Source organism: Cydia fagiglandana, chromosome 9, assembly GCF_963556715.1.
Source record: "Cydia fagiglandana chromosome 9, ilCydFagi1.1, whole genome shotgun sequence".
NCBI classification, from domain to species: domain Eukaryota; kingdom Metazoa; phylum Arthropoda; class Insecta; order Lepidoptera; family Tortricidae; genus Cydia; species Cydia fagiglandana.
In genome coordinates, this window is record NC_085940.1 from 11,562,895 (window position 1) to 11,580,637 (window position 17,743).

At 35.5% G+C, this 17,743-nt stretch overlaps 1 protein-coding gene across 1 annotated transcript; it reads right to left on the minus strand.

Moving 5' to 3' along the window:
- Nucleotides 1-217: 217 nt before the first annotated feature.
- Nucleotides 218-1,895, minus strand: LOC134667652 (uncharacterized). The gene has a single exon (XM_063525076.1). The coding sequence runs from the start codon at nucleotides 1,427-1,429 to the stop codon at nucleotides 218-220; it is 1,212 nt and encodes a 403-aa protein (XP_063381146.1). The 5' UTR covers nucleotides 1,430-1,895.
- Nucleotides 1,896-17,743: the final 15,848 nt, after the last annotated feature.

The following is a 17,743-nucleotide window of genomic DNA, read 5'->3' on the forward strand; positions in this document are numbered from 1 at the left end:
ATTGTAATTTAATGTTAACATTACATATCCGTTAGATGTTACTTGTCCGCCTATACCTGTGACACATAATCTCTTATTATGGAACGGAATGTCCCAATTTTGTATGATTTCATACTTTATCGCGCATAAAGATGCTCCCGTATCCAATAGCCAATTGTAAGCGGTTTTCCCTATATTTAAGGTTACCCTATTTAAATCATTACACGTGTAAATAACATCAGTCTCGAAAAAAATGATTCAGCGATTCCGTATTTGGGGCACTCGGGTGTTGACCGGCCGAGCCATTCTCGGCGTGCCGTATCACGTGCAGGCTGCCACGAGCGGTGACCCCTCGGGCACGGGACCCGAAATACGAACCCCCTCGTGCCGGCCTGCCTCGTGACTTGTATCCACGGCTGCCTCCTCGCGAGTTGCCTTGTTGGGGTTGAGGATATCGACCATAGGAGTACTGTCGCGGACCCCTTTGATTACGATGTCGATGGCCTCTGTACGAGTTGTGAGCAAAGCCTCTGTGGTACCTGTTAAATGAGTTTTGTGAGCGGTACATACCCATGACCTCCGGTTGGCTGGACGTTGTCGGCCTCGATACATCTTCGTCCTGCGCAGCCTGGATAGCATCCTTCAAGCTGCTGAAGTTCCGCGCCGCAATGATGGTGCTGAGCCTTGGATCCTTCAAACCATCTGTGAACTTTTTAATGCACATTTTTTCGTTCAGCGGCTTAAGCACATCATAACTCGACGAATTACCTTCTGCCTGAGTTATAGTCAACTCAGAAAAAAGTTTCTCTATTTCGGATCCATACTGATCTATACTACGCCAGCCCTGACTTATATTTTGAAGTCGGGAATGGATTGCTGTAAAAGACTTTTTCGGTAAAAGTGAGTTACGTAAATCCCTTATAAGTAGCTCTACGGTCGTATATGTATCTGACATACGTAATTTCGCACTTTCAGACAACCTTCCTTTTAACACAAATGTAATTAGCGACTTTTTACCTGGCTCGTTCAACATACCCGAATACATGTCAACAGCATCTATTAATCTCTTTGTTGTTTCCTCAGTACCATCCATAAGTGGTATAAGACTACACGCTGACTTTAAATCGAACTCCATGGTGTCAAATTCACTATATTCGCTATCGCTACTTGTATTTCCTTCTGCCTCAGGCTTTGAACATAACTCTAATATTTCGTTATGCAAACTACTAATATTAGCATACAATTTATTGGTCTCCTCAATAACTCCTGATTTTACGTCCTTTAGTTGGGAAAACTGTGCAATAAAATTATTACACCTATTGATAATATCATTAACTTTTGACAGTTGATTTTTTGTTATGTTACCTTCAAACCTTGATTTCCCTTTTTTAACTAAATATTTTCTTATTACGATTAACTCTTCGTAACATTTCAATAATTCATCTGCCATCACAAAATTATAACTACTAGTTTAATATACCTATTTTAACTTACATTGGCGTCACATTACTGTCCTTAGATTGCTTCATATGAAACTTTGTTCACTATATCACTTAGTAGCAATTGTTTTTCAGTCCGTTGAAACTCTATCACAAAAAAAAAATCCGATAACACACACTTCACGATACCCGCTATCCGTTAACACTTCACTCAAACACTTATAGGAGCCGTACGAGCAGCACGCTGCAGTTCAGCTAGAGCGACCTCCTGGCGCATCCATTTCTTGTGGGTTTTCTTACACCTTCTGTACAGGGCGTAGCCTCCTCCAATGACGAATATGACGAGCATTATACCCAGGATAATATTAGTGGTACTTGCGTGGAATCGAAGTTCGTCGGTGCCCGCAGAAGCCTTATTGTCACCTCCGGCCGCAGTTTGTGCGATGATAACCTCTTCTTTTGATTTTGTAGCCCCCATGATGAAACTTTGACTCAGCAACAGCATAACCACTTAACCGTGAGAAACAGCATTACGTTATTTAATTGTTCTATTAATCGTCCACTTGAGCTATGTTTACATTGTAATTAATTGAGCTCTCAATATCACTCGGTGACTGACCGCACGCGCGACACCGTATATGGCAGGATCGCCATGTAAGGTGAGGATTCGGAGTCGAGTAGAAACGAGTGTTCAGCTTAAATGATGCTTTATTACTGCACTAAATACATGAGTACATGGTCCTTATATATATCCTATGAACTACGTACATAACTATATCTAGTATACACTACACTTGCGTTGTGGATTTAAAATGAATGTAAGTGAAAAAACCGGTCAAGTGCGAGTCGTACTCGCATTCCAATAGTTTATAATTATTCCATAAGTCCGACTCACGCTTGACTACACATTTCTAATAGGTTTTCCTGTCATCTATAAGGTAAAGTACTATTTTGTGTATTTTTTTCAAAATTTTAGATCCAGTAGTTTCAGAGATAAAGGGGGGGTCGGACAGACAGACAGACGCACGAGTGATCCTATAAGGGTTCCGTTTTTTCCTTTTGAGGTACGGAACCCTAAAAAGGTTAAAAACTAACATCACGTTTAACGCTACGTCTTACGTAGGCGAACAACGCGCGAACGCGGCGCGGCGCGGCGCGGCGAAAGCGGCCGCCGCCGCGCCGCGCCGCGCCGCGCCGCCTGACATTCGCGTGCAAATCGCGCCGCACCGCGTTCGCAACGAGATCGCTTACGTAGGACACTTCTATGGGCATCAAAGGATTGATTTCGCCGCGCCGCGCCGCGCCGCGTTCGCGCGTTGTTCGCCTACGTAAGACGTAGCGTAACGAGTTTTTGTTTAGTTGTTCGTCTATTGTCCTGTTTGGCACACTAAGTATTTATTTATATTTTTTTTACATTAATTTAAATATATTTTAGTTGTGTAAATACCTACTTTACGTACAAAAGTTAAATTGACATTTCAAAAACTTATGATTTTATATCAAATCAAATAATAAATAGTGCCTTTGTGAATAATTTTGTTAACTGATTTGTTTTGATTGTTTCCTTTTCAATTTAAATATTGTTCAGAAACTTTCAATCTGAACGGTCATTAATTTAATTTCGGTTAGACAATAATTAAAGTGCCTACTTTGAAACTGTTTATTTATAAGAAATTGTTGGACTGAAATGATCCACTTATTTCGGTATAGGAAATAAGTATCTTTTTTTTTGAATAAATCAAACGATTTGTTACGGGTTTGATTTTGTTATGATATGACTTGGACCCGCCCCACAGTGCATCTCACGCGCACCAATAAAAACGCGAACAATATGCCTAATGATCCGTATACACACAAAACCCACACATAGTATACAAACCAGCATTATGTGCCCAGCAAACATCATGGAACGTATCATAAGTTCATAACAAGATAAACACCAAAAGGATTTTTTATAAATCAGAATTATTTTTAAGACACTAATTGATTCATTTTTAAGACACTAAGCTTTCTATGTCTATGAAAGGAATTAAAGGAAGGAAAAGTAGTTTCCCATCAGAATTTTAAATGTCTGACTTGAGGTAAAATAAAAAATACCGGAGAACTTATAATCCTGTTTGCATATTTACGCAAAACTTTAACGGCTTTTCTATTTAAAGATCGGCGCAAGCAGCTAGGAAAAAAAAAACTCTTTTAATAAGATAATTAAATGAGACCTCTTTAGACATTCTAGAACCTCTTTGAACTATCATTTCACGCCGAATGATAATGACATTTAAGAAAAACAACTTTTGACGTGACATGACAGACAGTGTTAAACATCTTGACAGGTACATAATAGGGGTGATTATTTTAAAAATTAATTATTATTTTTTTGTTCGGTAAATGACTACAAAAAATATATATACAAAGGTTCCTTCATTACAGTTAAAAGTTAATTGTTTTAATGTAATGTATTATCTCTTAAAATATCCGTGACTAATTTGTTAGCACCTTATATATTAATACATCTCGCTCGCTAATTCAACCCTATCCTAAATCCATAAGGAAACTACCCTACAGGAATTTTCCTACACACCTACCTACTTAAGACATTATCTTAAGAATAAAATTACAAAAACTAACTAACGCATTAATCGTAGTGCTAAATTCATTAAAAAATATGACTGTAATAAGAGTTTAAGGAAATTTGCCGCCAGTCGTTTCATTTCAGACATTTTCGGCATCGTTAGGCTTTGCAGTCGTATCCGACCGCAAGTACTTAACGTAAAATTATTTGTTTATTCTGTAATTGTTATTTTGTACTGTGTCATATTATAATGCGAAAAGAAATTGGGCGCCATTTCCCACGTAACTGTCACATTTTTGACGTAATATGCTTAAACATGGCAACAATTTAGTATGGAATTTTTCTAGTTCCATTTTATTTAATGTAGCATTTACACGGACATCTTTCGTACCTATTTTGCTGGTTAGGATAGTCTAGAATAATTCAATGATTTCACTAATTACAAAAAAATATAACAAATCTACTTAATTATAGCTTCAAAGTCAAAATTAATTAAATTAATTAACTTGATGATGTTTCAAATTAAAAATAATAAAATAAATAAATATAAAATAATATTATAGGACATTCTTACACAGATTGACTAAGTCCCACAGTAAGCTCAAGAAGGCTTGTGTTGTGGGTACTCAGACAACGATATATATAATATATAAATATGTACTTAAATACATAGAAAACAACCATGACTCAGGAACAAATATCTGTGTCATCACACAAATAAATGCCCTTACTGGGATTCGAACCCAGGACCATCGGCTTCGCAGGCAGGGTCACTACCCACTAGGCCAGACTGGTCGTCAAGTATATATATTTTTAATTTGTTGGATATTATCATGACAAGTTTCATGTTTATAGAAAAACAAAGAACATACACGTACATTAGGTACAATATAATCTCGCCTAAACAAAGATGTAACCAGTGGCCAAGAAGCGTAGAGTTAGATCAAGAAAAGTCTGCAGCGCTTTTGATAGCCCACGCAGTGCAAGTGTTATTTATACGTCATCATTATTTAATAGAAGTTTAACGTTTAAAATGACACTTGCACTGCGCTGCGTGGGCTATCAAAAGTGCTGCAGACTTTTCCAGACTTTTACAGAAGACTCGCACTCTCTAACAAAACGCGTCTGTTACGATCAGGACAGGCATAGCCGCTTGGTGGCGACAGCGCCACGCGCGGCTTATGGCTAGCCACCAAAATTGGTGTAGAACGGATGTACTTTTAGCTACCTGTAGCAAAGCGACGAAATCGCGGAGTGAGCCACGCCTGCTCTAGTCTAGTTGTTATAGGGTAAACCCTCCAGTGAATGAACACCCCCCAGTGAATGAACAAAATCACGGTTTTTGTCTAAAATAAGAAATATAGCAATTTCTTCCACTTGTCTTATTTTTTTTCTTATTAATAACTCTATTTCCTATGCAATGACAACCCGTAATAAATTTATTTTCGACCAGTTAGGATGTGAGTGGCGTTTGAAGTTTACGTGTTTCTGGATTTGAAGTTTTGTATGGAAACATTAGATCCCAGATAAGAACACTGTACGTTTGGAGCAACATATGAAGTGCTTATTTAATCTTTACCAGTACAAAGTTTAGTTATTTGGTTAGATTAAGAGTTAAACCTTCTATTTATGTACACTTTGTCAGCGTATTATGCGATTAAGTCTTTATTTTTTATAGTTCCATTACTGGCTCATCAAATGTTCTGAAACTAGTGAATGAACAGTGTGTTCATTTACTGGTGTCGCGTAGATTTCATTTTTTTCCCAAATGTATATGTAAGCGCTATCGTATTGAGCTTGTTTTTTGTGATTCTGCATAGAAAACGATTCTGATTCATTTAGCCAGTATTGGAACAAACCTAATTTCTATAGTCCATTTACTGGTGTACCCTTGTTTTGCCGACAAACTTTTCATCGAATATTATTTCATCGACAACGATTCATCGAAACGTTAGTACTAGTAATATTGTTTGGCGTTATTTTGTTTCATATACTATTTATTTCAATTTTTCTTACTGCGTAGAAATACTATTCAACGAATATTACTTGATCGCTGATTCATTTCAAATTATTTTAATTGGCACAACTACTAAACATTGCAATTCATTTGTTCGACGTATTACTTTAATACATTCTTATGTCGTACATTTATACATTTTTCTGTTGTAAGAATTTTAGGTTTCGGTTAGGTTAGAACTGCGATCCCACACAGAAACGAACGGCTATCAAAGTAGGTTTAGGTTAGGTTAGAACTGCGACCCCACACAGAAACGAACGGCTTTCAAAGTAGGTTTAGGTTAGGTTAGAACTGCGACCCCACACAGAAACGAACGGCTTTCAAAGTAGGTTTAGGTTAGGTTAGAACTGCGACCCCACACAGAAACGAACGGCTTTCAAAGTAGGTTTAGGTTAGGTTAGAACTGCGACCCCACACAGAAACGAACGGCTTTCAAAGTAGGTTTAGGTTAGGTTAAAACTGCGACCCCACACAGAAACGAACGGCTTTCAAAGTAGGTTTAGGTTAGGTTAGAACTGCGACCCCACACAGAAACGAACGGCTTTCAAAGTAGGTTTAGGTTAGGTTAGAACTACGACCCCACACAGAAACGAACGGCTTTCAAAGTAGGTTTAGGGTAGGTTAGAACTGCGATCCCACACAGAAACGAACGGCTTTCAAAGTAGGTTTAGGTTAAGTTAGAACTGCGACCCCACATAGAAACGAACGGCTATCAAAGTCAAATATTACAAATTGAAATAATTTTATGCGTAATAAATTTTATTAAATGCAATCCAAAATGAAATAAGAAAACCCGTAAAGAAATACCACGGTATAAACTATATACGAAATAACTCGAGTGCCAATTAAAAGTCCCCGATGTAAATTTACTAGTATCAATTCTTCGACGCAATGACTTGTCGATGAAATGAAAATACTTGAAACGTTGTCTTCGAAATAACTTTCGATGAAATGTCTGTCGGCAATTCAAGGGTAAACCCCATTTACTAGATTTGTCATGCCTATGTATGAACAATACAAAATTTGGCTTGTTCATTTATTGGATTTCTACTAATTCTATGTATGAACAGTGTAACCACGAACAATGCAGTGACAAGTTTATTATTTTAAGCATTATTTGGTGAGCATGACGCCTTTTCATCAAAATATGCACGTTGGTTCTTGTTTTAATGGTTGATTTTATTTTTTTCCTTTTAATATGTAACGGGTTTCTGTGTTATTAGTGAATAACCATCATTTTATTATATTCTAATCGACATCATTTTATTATATTCTAATGACTATTCTAATTGACTATAATCGACGACGAGTCAATATGGAGGGATAAAAAGATATAAACGCTATCGCTATACCTTTTAAAATAGAGCCGGAAACGGTGTTTGTGATAAAAATGATTTTATTATGCTAATTAAAAAGAGTTAAATAATGTTCATTCACTGGGTTTTTCGGTGTTCATTCACTAGTTTTTATGTTCATTCACTAGGTTTTTGGGTAGTTTTTGGTAAATACTGATATAACTCAAAAACTATGAAAGTAATGAAAAATCGCAGAAATTACTTTCTTATTTATTAAATGAGGATTGATTAAATTGCAGTTAACTATTCCAATTATTAATGAATCATCATCATCATCATCATTTCAGCCTTTATACGTCCCACTGCTGAGCACAGGCCTCCTCTCGAGCGCGAGAGGGCTTGGGCTATAGTCCCCACGCTAGCCCAATGCGGATTGGGATTGGGATTAATGAATGCTGAGCAATGATTTTTCAAACTTGGATAATTGCTTAAGTGTTCATTCACTGGTGGTCTTACCCTAACTATTATTCAACCAGAAATGTTCCATGTAACATCGACAGATCGTAACCGCAACAAATCCAGATCAAATTCATAAACTTAGAATACGCTTCCAGTTTGGTTTTGATATGTTACGAATACGATTCATGATAAAATAAAGTAGAAAGCTGCTTATATGTAGGTACCTACCTGCTTAAAGACTTTAATTCCAATACCGCTTTGAATTGAACTTTTCAATACCTATGTTTCGAGTAAGCGAGTTCGGAGGAAGGAAAATAATGGTGCCAAATGGAGTCTCATGTTCCGTATAAGTAATAAAAAAGCAAGTTTATTTTACTTTTCGAAAGTTTAAGCTAAAACTTCGGTAGAATTTAATCATTTCAACATTCAGTGAAAATACATGTTTACTCGTATAGCAGAAATTTTAAGAGATTAAATACCGTTTTATGTTTAAGATTGCTGGTTGGTTCCTTAAGAACAGTGAGCAAATTTTGATTTTGCTGGAAGCATGCGACAGAAATACCTTTAAGTTAGAGCAGCAATTCAAAGTAAAGAGTCTAATTCATACCAACAGGAATCGGTACGAGTATGGTTAGAATGCGAGTGAGAATACGGCAGTATATGCCGTAACTACGGACGGCATATACTGCCGTATTCGAATTTCAAAATATTCACAAGAGACGACCATTCTAGATACGTTATAGTTTAGATATCAACTAGTTCTCTTTTGCAGCGCAATTCGCGCAACCAATGTCACTTTTACGTTAGATAGAGTAAGATATCAGCTATTATATATGAATTGGATCTCTAAGTCATATCCTGTGGAAATCGTTCAAGAGTATCTCCAGAATCGCGCAAATGTCAAATTTGACAGGTTAGATCTTAAACATATCGTTATCGTATCTTGGTGATGTCATAATAGATGTCTATTTCAAAATCCGAATCGGGCCCATAGTGCCAACACGCGTACTATCTCGGCAACTAACAATGCGAACAATTCAAGGATAAGTAAAAGTGGCGTACCCATGTCGAGAAACGGGATGCCCATTGCTTGTGACGCGCGCAGCGACTGTGTGAGCGGATTTTTTGCGTTTTTTTTAGCAAAGGCGCTGCGTCGCATAATGGATGACTCGCGTTAGACCGGGCCGTGTCCGGGCCGTAGCTTCCGGCGCTTACTTTTATATGACATGACAAGCGACCACGTGATGCTTTCCACAGAAAGCGATGCGTCGGAAGCTCCGGCCCGGATACGGCCCGGTCTAACGTGAGTCATCCTTAAGTTTCGGGTGAGTGTCTTATTTCGAGTGAGTTTGTTAATCAAGGCGTCCATGGCCCAATAAGTAATGTGATCGAGTAAAAATGTAACAAAAATATCTGCTAACCTTTTTATGGTATACTTACTTCTTAAAACAAAAATAATCCCCTAAAAAGTTTTCCCTAAATATTCATTGGTATGCAATATCAATACGGGGATTGTATTAAAATTTTGTAACAGGAAAATGGTTTTCATAAGATTATTTCTCTTATTTACATAACACAAGGAAAATTATTTTAATATGGAAAGCTTAGCATGATTATTTCTTTAAATTAAATACGTAAGTGTATGCAATCTTTTACCTACCCACGATTATATTCATACTTTTAAGATAATGCAAAAAACACGGAAAAAATTGGTATAGTCGCACCAAGAAAAATCTGCAGCGGACTTGATAGCCCACGCAATAAAATGACACTTGCACTGCGTGGGCTATCAAAATCGCTGCAGACTATTCACAGTCTGACTATACATATCACATATCAAATCTTTATTTGTGTGATTTAAAGATGTAATACAAAACTCTTGATACTGACAAGGTAAGTGTTACACTACACGGTTTATGACAAATAGTATACCTATTATATTCAGCGGCGGTATCATGGTCGCATTTTTATTACTTGTCATGTCATGCGTGACTTTTGCACTTACATACCTACTTGTTAGAACGTGACAGGCATGTTAAACGGCACTAATGGTACAGATGATAAAAAACCGACCATCTTAGTCCAACTGAATAGTGATCATTTTAATTGAATTTGTTGTACTTACATAAGATTAAAAATTCTCTAACTAGTTAATTTAATAAAATGATATTAAATAGGTTTTAGTGCATGGAAATGTACCTTCTATATTTTTTTTAATCACAAAATTCACCGCGTAGGAATAAAATAAATGTATTGTCAAAAAACAAATAGCATAATTAATTTATTTGTAAAATTTTAGGACGAGGGGTTTGAAGTTTGAAAATATGTAATAAATACCACCTACTTTGTGTTTGTAAAAAACAACTTACTACCTAATTCTATACTAGGTAAAATTACAGTTTTGATTACATTATTCCTCTATCTACCCATATATCCACAAAATCAATGGCACAATTTATAAAATTCTTCCTTCTTGCTGCCTTCTAGTCATAAAACTCGATCAATTTTTAATTATTGCTTTGCAGCCCTGTATCCCGAAGTTTTCCCCTAAAATAAACATTTTCAGAACAGGCAACTCAAATAAGGTGCCAACGTTCGCCGTTCGGGCAAAAAGTTGGAGCTACGACGTAGACAAATCGTTTTCTATATTTTGCACACGTACAAGATAAACTCGCATGTCTATAGGACCCTACGGATCGGGTTGGTGCGACAAAAAATCTGCCAAGTGCGTTTTATTTTACGCATGTAAGTTGTATAATCTGTTTAGTATTAGTATGAGTCATACTGTATGTCAATCACCTGTTAAAATTGCGTTAAGGTGCAATGGGTTTAGCTAGCAGAGTTTTTGAAAATTTGAATAAGCTAGTTTAGATCATAATACGGTTACCAAAATTAATAGCTATGTTCAGGCCCTTCTCTAGTGAGTTTATTGATTCGAAATTATTAAATAACTTGCGCTCCATAAAAAATATCACGGACAAAACTCAAACTGCATGGAAAAGGAAAACATAAAGATAATAAAACTTAAAATGAGTACACCCTATACATAAAAAAAAATCGTTATCATAGAACTCATGCACCATTAACAATTTGAACTATTTTTGTTGTACCTTCAAAAGCTATTAACATGAAAAATGTTTCTAAAATGCGTACTTAACGTTATTTTAGAACCAATTAATCGATAACTTTTTTGTTAATATTATTTTATGAAAGAATAAAAGTTTAAAATGATTAGTTATGTTGGAAATATACACGGAACCCTAAAAATATCAATCGGAGAACCGCCTTACCCTACTTTACGACGGGTTTTTCAGCCCCGTCAAAAGAAATTTTGCACAATGCCCTGCCAATATTGGGGGATGCGTTAAATAGTTTACTTGGCAAAGATGGGATGAGAATAGGATTTGTTTGTGTTCACATATAAGGCGCAACATTTTGTTTGGAGGGACTTGTGCAAACAATCCGCTTTCTCTTTTACTGTATATGTTAACCAATTGTCTTCTTACTTTTTCCTTAAAATTCAGGTAATGAGCGTAGATTTTAGAAAAAATCCGTGCTCAGTCAAACAGCTCGTCTAACATTTATTAGACGTTATTTTCCAGATACCTACCTATATAGTTACGAGTTATTTGATTCATTTACTTTTTCTATGTTCTTTTTTACTATTGTAGGATCCTGTGCAAACATAATAATATTAGTGCCTTCAATATTTGTACGGAGATAATAGATACCAAGCTACTATATATAATAGGGTGGTTCAAAAAATATTTTGATTTTCCTACGGGGCACCCCCTTATTTTGTTACACTTATTATGCCGATAAAATACACCAAGTTTCGTAATTTTATCTCAACTACTAGGGGGTGCTCAACCACTTTGAAATTTTTCAAAGTTGTATGAAATCCAAAAAAAGTATTTATTATTGAGAATTTTATTTAAGTATCTGGTTTCACACTATTTGCACATGTGACATTTTTTTTCTCTTTTTTATAATTTTACAAAATTAAGTTTTTATGAATTAGACCTAAAAAAATCATACAAAATAGAAATAAAAATGTTTTTTGACATAATAACTTTTAAATCACACTTTAAAATAATGTGAAAACTACTACATACATAAAAATCTAAAAAATAATAACTAGATTTTTTTGGATTTCATACAACATTGAAAAATTTCAAAGTGTTTGAGAGCACCCCCTTGTAGTTGAGATACGATTACAAAACTTGGCGTATCTTGTCAACATAACAAGTGTAACAAAATGAGGGGGTGCCGCTTCTTCTAGCTAGAGTTTGAATTTTTCCCATACAAATTACGTAATTAAGTGAACCACCCAATATACCTATAAGCATTATCTGGTTCGTTATTTGACATTTGCACTCGCACTCATAACTTACACCAAATTTTAGATCTACAATTTTATTAGGCATTGCTTAAATAGGCACCTAATGGATTATATTAAAAAAAGTAGATGAAAAACTTACCATTTTTAACTTTTTATGGAATGCTCCTTCATGAATCTGTCACATTATGTTATGAGGACAAAACCTTACATGACTGTTATGTAGTGACGTGTAGGTACCTAACTGATATCCGGAAACTGACCCCATCATATTGTTATCGATCTTTGGTGACATGACATTAAAGTCGAAATTCCTCTCCGAAACAAGGATGGGAATTCTCTTCTCCATAGAGATTCGACGTTTTCTTCAATTCAAAATCCTTTAAATCTCTCCGAGTCATCGTCGTTAGTTTTCATTTGTAACGCGAACTTTTGGTCCGAAACCGGAACTTGAAAAGGAATATTTATCTTTGAGCTGCAAAGCAAACGAGAGATCTAAGAGGATTAAAAAATACAGTTTAAAAGTACTTTCGTCGGTCGGAAGCAGGTTTACTTATTTTGATTTTCAAAACTTGATGCCACGAGGATATTAATTTTAAGGGGCTCTTTTGCCCAGACTTATTAATGCCAGCGAAATGTTCATAGATCAATGTCATGTTGTAACATGTTTAAAAAAATCTGAATAAGCGTCAAGATCTTAATCCTTTAATGTTTGCGTTGAATGTTGAACGTGTTGCGTTGTTTTGCATTGGGCAGCCTGAATTACAATGTTCTCGATCTAAAATGAGGTAAATAGATACGCGCTCCTCTAAAATCCAACTACATTACTTAGGTACTTTTCGGTATCTGATAATTTTGAGAATATAAAATAGGTAGTAGTTGTCCCATTTTTATCCGACGGACGAATAAAGATGAATAAGATGTTTTGTATACATATAAAACTAACGTTTGAAGCATATTGATTGTCAGTTTTTATCTTTAACGAGTTTAACGGGGCATGTGAGATGTCGTTAGATTCGTCGTGGCATGCTACTATATGCTATTTTGTAATTACCATATTTAGTTGTTTTAAATTTAAAGTTAGTTAAAACGAGAGAATGGCGTTCTCTCGTTTTAACTAACTTTAAATATGTAGTAGCAGCAACCTTGATAGTTTATAATATTTATTATTGCAATGTAGGTATGCAAAAAAATCGCAATCAATATAACTTATTTACTTAATAAACATTAAATTTGATTTAAGCCACAAAACTTATACCGATTTGTCGCCAAACTGTCGCCACGTCTAGAAGTTCTTTAGACGGGAAAAGTTTCCTAGACTTAGTAGGTTTCAGCACTTTTACAAGTTACTAAACTCAGATTCGGTGGCTTAGGTCAGCCAAGGATGTATTATGTAAAATAAATCCGAAATAACATCCATGTACATTTTAGTTAGTGAGGAATAAATACCGCCTTTTTTGGCGATTTCAAAAAAAAAGGAGGAGGTTATCAATTCGACCGTATTTTTTTGTATGTATGTTACCTCATAACTCCGTCATTGGTGAACCGATATGGAAAGTTTTTTTTTATTTTTTTTATTACTATTATTAATACAAGATGTATGTTTCAAAGTATATAGTTCCAAGTTGGTCCTGTTTTTATCAAATTATACCTAGAGTTAATGTCACACATAAATAGTAGTAGTGAAAAATAATTGTTAGCCGATATTTTTGACTATACCTAGGTAAGAACAGTCAGCAGCAGAAGTTGCTAAGCGAGAATAAGAGCCTGTAAAGGTAATTTTGAACACCTCGCCCGCTTAGCAACTTCTGTCGCTGACTGTACTAATATAATTAAAAACAAAGCCACAAATTTCGTTTATCTATATATTTGTGTTGAGTATACTAAATTACAGTGCACGTTAGTCTTAATTCAACTTTATTATCAGACGCTCAGAGCAGACATTCGTTTGGGCCGAGTTAGATACAAGTTGTGCCAACTAATCTGTTGTTGCAACCGGGAACAATCTTGGTGCTCCGCCGTAAATTGTTCAACTCTGTAATACGAGTACTAACTTTTCAGTTACATTGAAACGAAAGATACTTTACCCTGCACGTAACTTGGAGATTTACGGCAACCCGCCAGTTAGTTTTTTTTTAAATCTAAAAGATTTAAAGACCAAAGTGGAGTGGACCCACGAAAGTAACTGAGAGAATACTTTGGGAATGGTCCATCTATGGAGATGGAAAAACACCCCGCTACCAATGCATTTATTTAATAAAATCAGGGGTTAAATAGCGATTATCTTGACAGCATTGCCAACTATCCCCCCCCGGTTATAATTACTATTACAATTTTTGTAACAACATGCACTCAAATCAAATTTATACCTTTTACGTGCATATTTTGAACAGTCCCTTAGGATTTCATACGTAATAACCAAGAACTTACTTAAGGTGTAATGACACCGCGTCGCTTGCCGTATGCAACAATGAGGCAATTTCTTACTTTGCATTCGGCGATCCACCCGGTGAACTACCTATTTAGAGCCTATTCAAAATTAAATTTTGCTTCTCGTTCGCGCGTCAAACATGTAGGATGAACAAGTACGAGAGAAATGCATGCGTGAATTATATCAAAATTATATTACCTTTTTCAACCAGACAATGGCATACCTTTTCAGAATGCTGGCCTTTCAGTGTGATTGCGCCATTATGCCTCTCATTCACGTATTGTTGATACCTCCAAATGCCACACCTGTGGGCCATGTGGCACGAACATAGAAAACGAGTTACGAACTTTTTATTTAAAATGGCTTGAAAAAAGCACTACTACAGTCTTATCAAGATTTTTGTGTTACAAGCTTACGGCGAAGTTGCATTTGTATCGTTTTATTTAGATTCTAAAGTTTGTTGACTAAAGTGATTCATAAACAAAGATATATCTTTTCAAATACTTTTTTATTTTCTTCATAAATTATTAGGTGTCCGCCACAGGGGGACTTCTCCCTACTTATATATAATGATACTTACTTTTTATACTTTAAAAACTACAGCAGATCTACCCTAGTATCTACGTAGCCATAGGAACAGAGGATCAAGATAATAAGGTAGATAATTCATATGTACATCCTTTAGAGTAAACAAGCTATTTTGGTTCTCAAAGACCCAGATGATCACATTTTCAACAGTAAGCAAAACCACCGGAAACTTAATCTTATTAAAATACCTTAAATTATTACAAATTCCTGTGATTTTGACCTTCATTCTGCGGTGAGTTAACCTCTGTTAATTCGATTGACAGGCAGCATACCGCCCCAACTAGTGATGTAGGTACTAGGTACCTAACTAACTAAACTGTAAAAGCAGATCTAGTAAATTTTTTATAGTCTATGTAGTGTATATAGTATATTTTTTTAAATATTTATCATATTTCTAATAATCCAATTTAACCTGTCGCTGCTTATGCAGTGCTGTCGCTGCTTGAAAATGGAGACCTTAGCACTTGCATTCTAAACATATTGCGCGTGTGACAAATGTTTACCTATACGTGACTTACGTGAGTTAAATTTAAGTTAATATATTATCGATATACAAATCGATTTAAGGCTTGAGATTGCCCCGGGTTTGTTCTGAACTGTTAATTAATTCATCATAATTTGAGCTAGCATGTGTGTGTGTATGTGAGTTTAATGTGTGTAAATAAACGGAAATGATTCCGCGGCTCATCACTATAGCGGAAGCAGTTATAAAGTTGACCCAAAAATTTTTTATTAAGCTATGAGCTTCATCACATATGTTCCTTGAGTAATTCTAAGCATTTCAAGCCTGGGAGCCAATAAGAAATGTGTGTCTACTCGGATTTGTAATGGATTCAAACTTTCAACCCCTTTTTAACCCTGTTAGGGGATGAATTTTACAAAACGCTGAAATTACTTTTCCTGTCTTTTAATAATATCCCCAAATACAAAGATTCAAGTCCCGCGTTCGAAAATTTTTTTGATATCCATACAAACTTTCAACTCCTTTTTCACCACCTTAGGGGATGAATTTTCAAAAACGCTGAAATTAGTTTTCTTGTATTTTAATAATATATCGTTTTACGAAGTTTCAAATTCCTAGCTTAAAATAAAACTTGAACCCCATACAAACTTTCATCCCCTTTTTAACCCCCTTAGGGGTTGAATTTCTCAAAATCGCTTCTTATCTCTTGTACACTTTATAAATGTAATCTAGTGTGCAAATTTCAACTTTCTATCTTTTGTAGTTTCGGCTCCGCGTAGCAAAAATCTCCAACCAAATTTTTCACCTTTTTACGTTTTTCTTGTAAAATTACTATGAAATTGAAAAAACAAATATCAGCAATGAATTCTACGTCTTTGGTTTATACGAAAATGATACCAAACTTGCCCTAGTACCCACCAGGATCAGAGTAGATTTTTTTTAAAGATGACGGATGGCGGCCGTCTTTGTACCCCACCCTCCCCCCACTTCACGCTAGAAATGCTTAGAATTACTCAAATATCAGATGTGATGAAGCTCATAGCTTAATAAAATTTTTTTGGGTCATGTATGGCAGCGTTACATAACTGACTCCAGTACTAGCCACAACAGAGTAAACACATTGTCCGCACAAGCGACCCTTCTCTGTACGGGATATTTGCCTACACACATAAATTACATTCTGAAAATGTAAATAGCTATAATGGGACACCAGAGGGCCTACCGCGAACCACGTTCGACGTCTTGCCTCCCTGTCACACTTACGTACGAATTTACAAGTGCAACAGAGAGGCAACACGTTGAATGTGGTTCGCAGTAGGCCCTCAGACACCCGTGGGACGAATATTAAAATTTTAAATTAAGTTACCTACCTATGTCAGATTAAACATGGGCTAAATAACTGATCAATGAAATGCATAAATCAACGGTTAATTGAATACATTATGTACTTACTTATGTGCTTTTATTCTTAACATTAAAAAAATATATAACTTTCATCGCGTGTATAGCAATTGATGAGCATTATTACTAATGATAGATGTTAACTTTTTTTTTTCTAATATAAGAGAGTAGAGATTGCACGATCCCACAGTCAAACCGTGTAAACTGTTTTGTGGGACACTGTAATTGTATAAGATGTATATTTTTATGTTAATAAATAAATAATAATAAATCAACACTGCAGACGGATATGAATTCATCACCACTTGTCGTATTTAAGTATATATGCCTACAGTTACACTAACATAATGGTGTTTTCACATTCGTTAACTAGGTACATTATTGGGAAATGTATTTAAAAACTGAAATATGAGTAGGTAAAACCACGCAACTATACCTAATCTTAATTAACTAACTCTTACATCTTTGTTTGTTCGTTTAAATAGGTAATAATAACGCAGTTATGAGGCAAAATATTTTCATAAATTGAAGAAAAACAAACCAAATACAACGTAAGTACCTACTGAACTTGTGGACCGTACAGGATCGAGTGGCGTGTTTGGTTGAAGACATGTAGTGACATGTCTGACAGATCAGATCATAGATATCTATGGATCAGATCCATTACTAATCCAGATATAATTCATAACCTGTTATTAAAAACAGGTTTAAAAATTTAGCGTAACTTTTTCCATTTATTCCTTTAATATAAAATTTGGAATAT

Coding starts and splice junctions, on each gene's coding strand:
- LOC134667652 (XM_063525076.1), bottom strand. CDS start 1,429: ATGGCAGATGAATTATTGAAATGTTACGAAGAGTTAATCGTAATAAGA.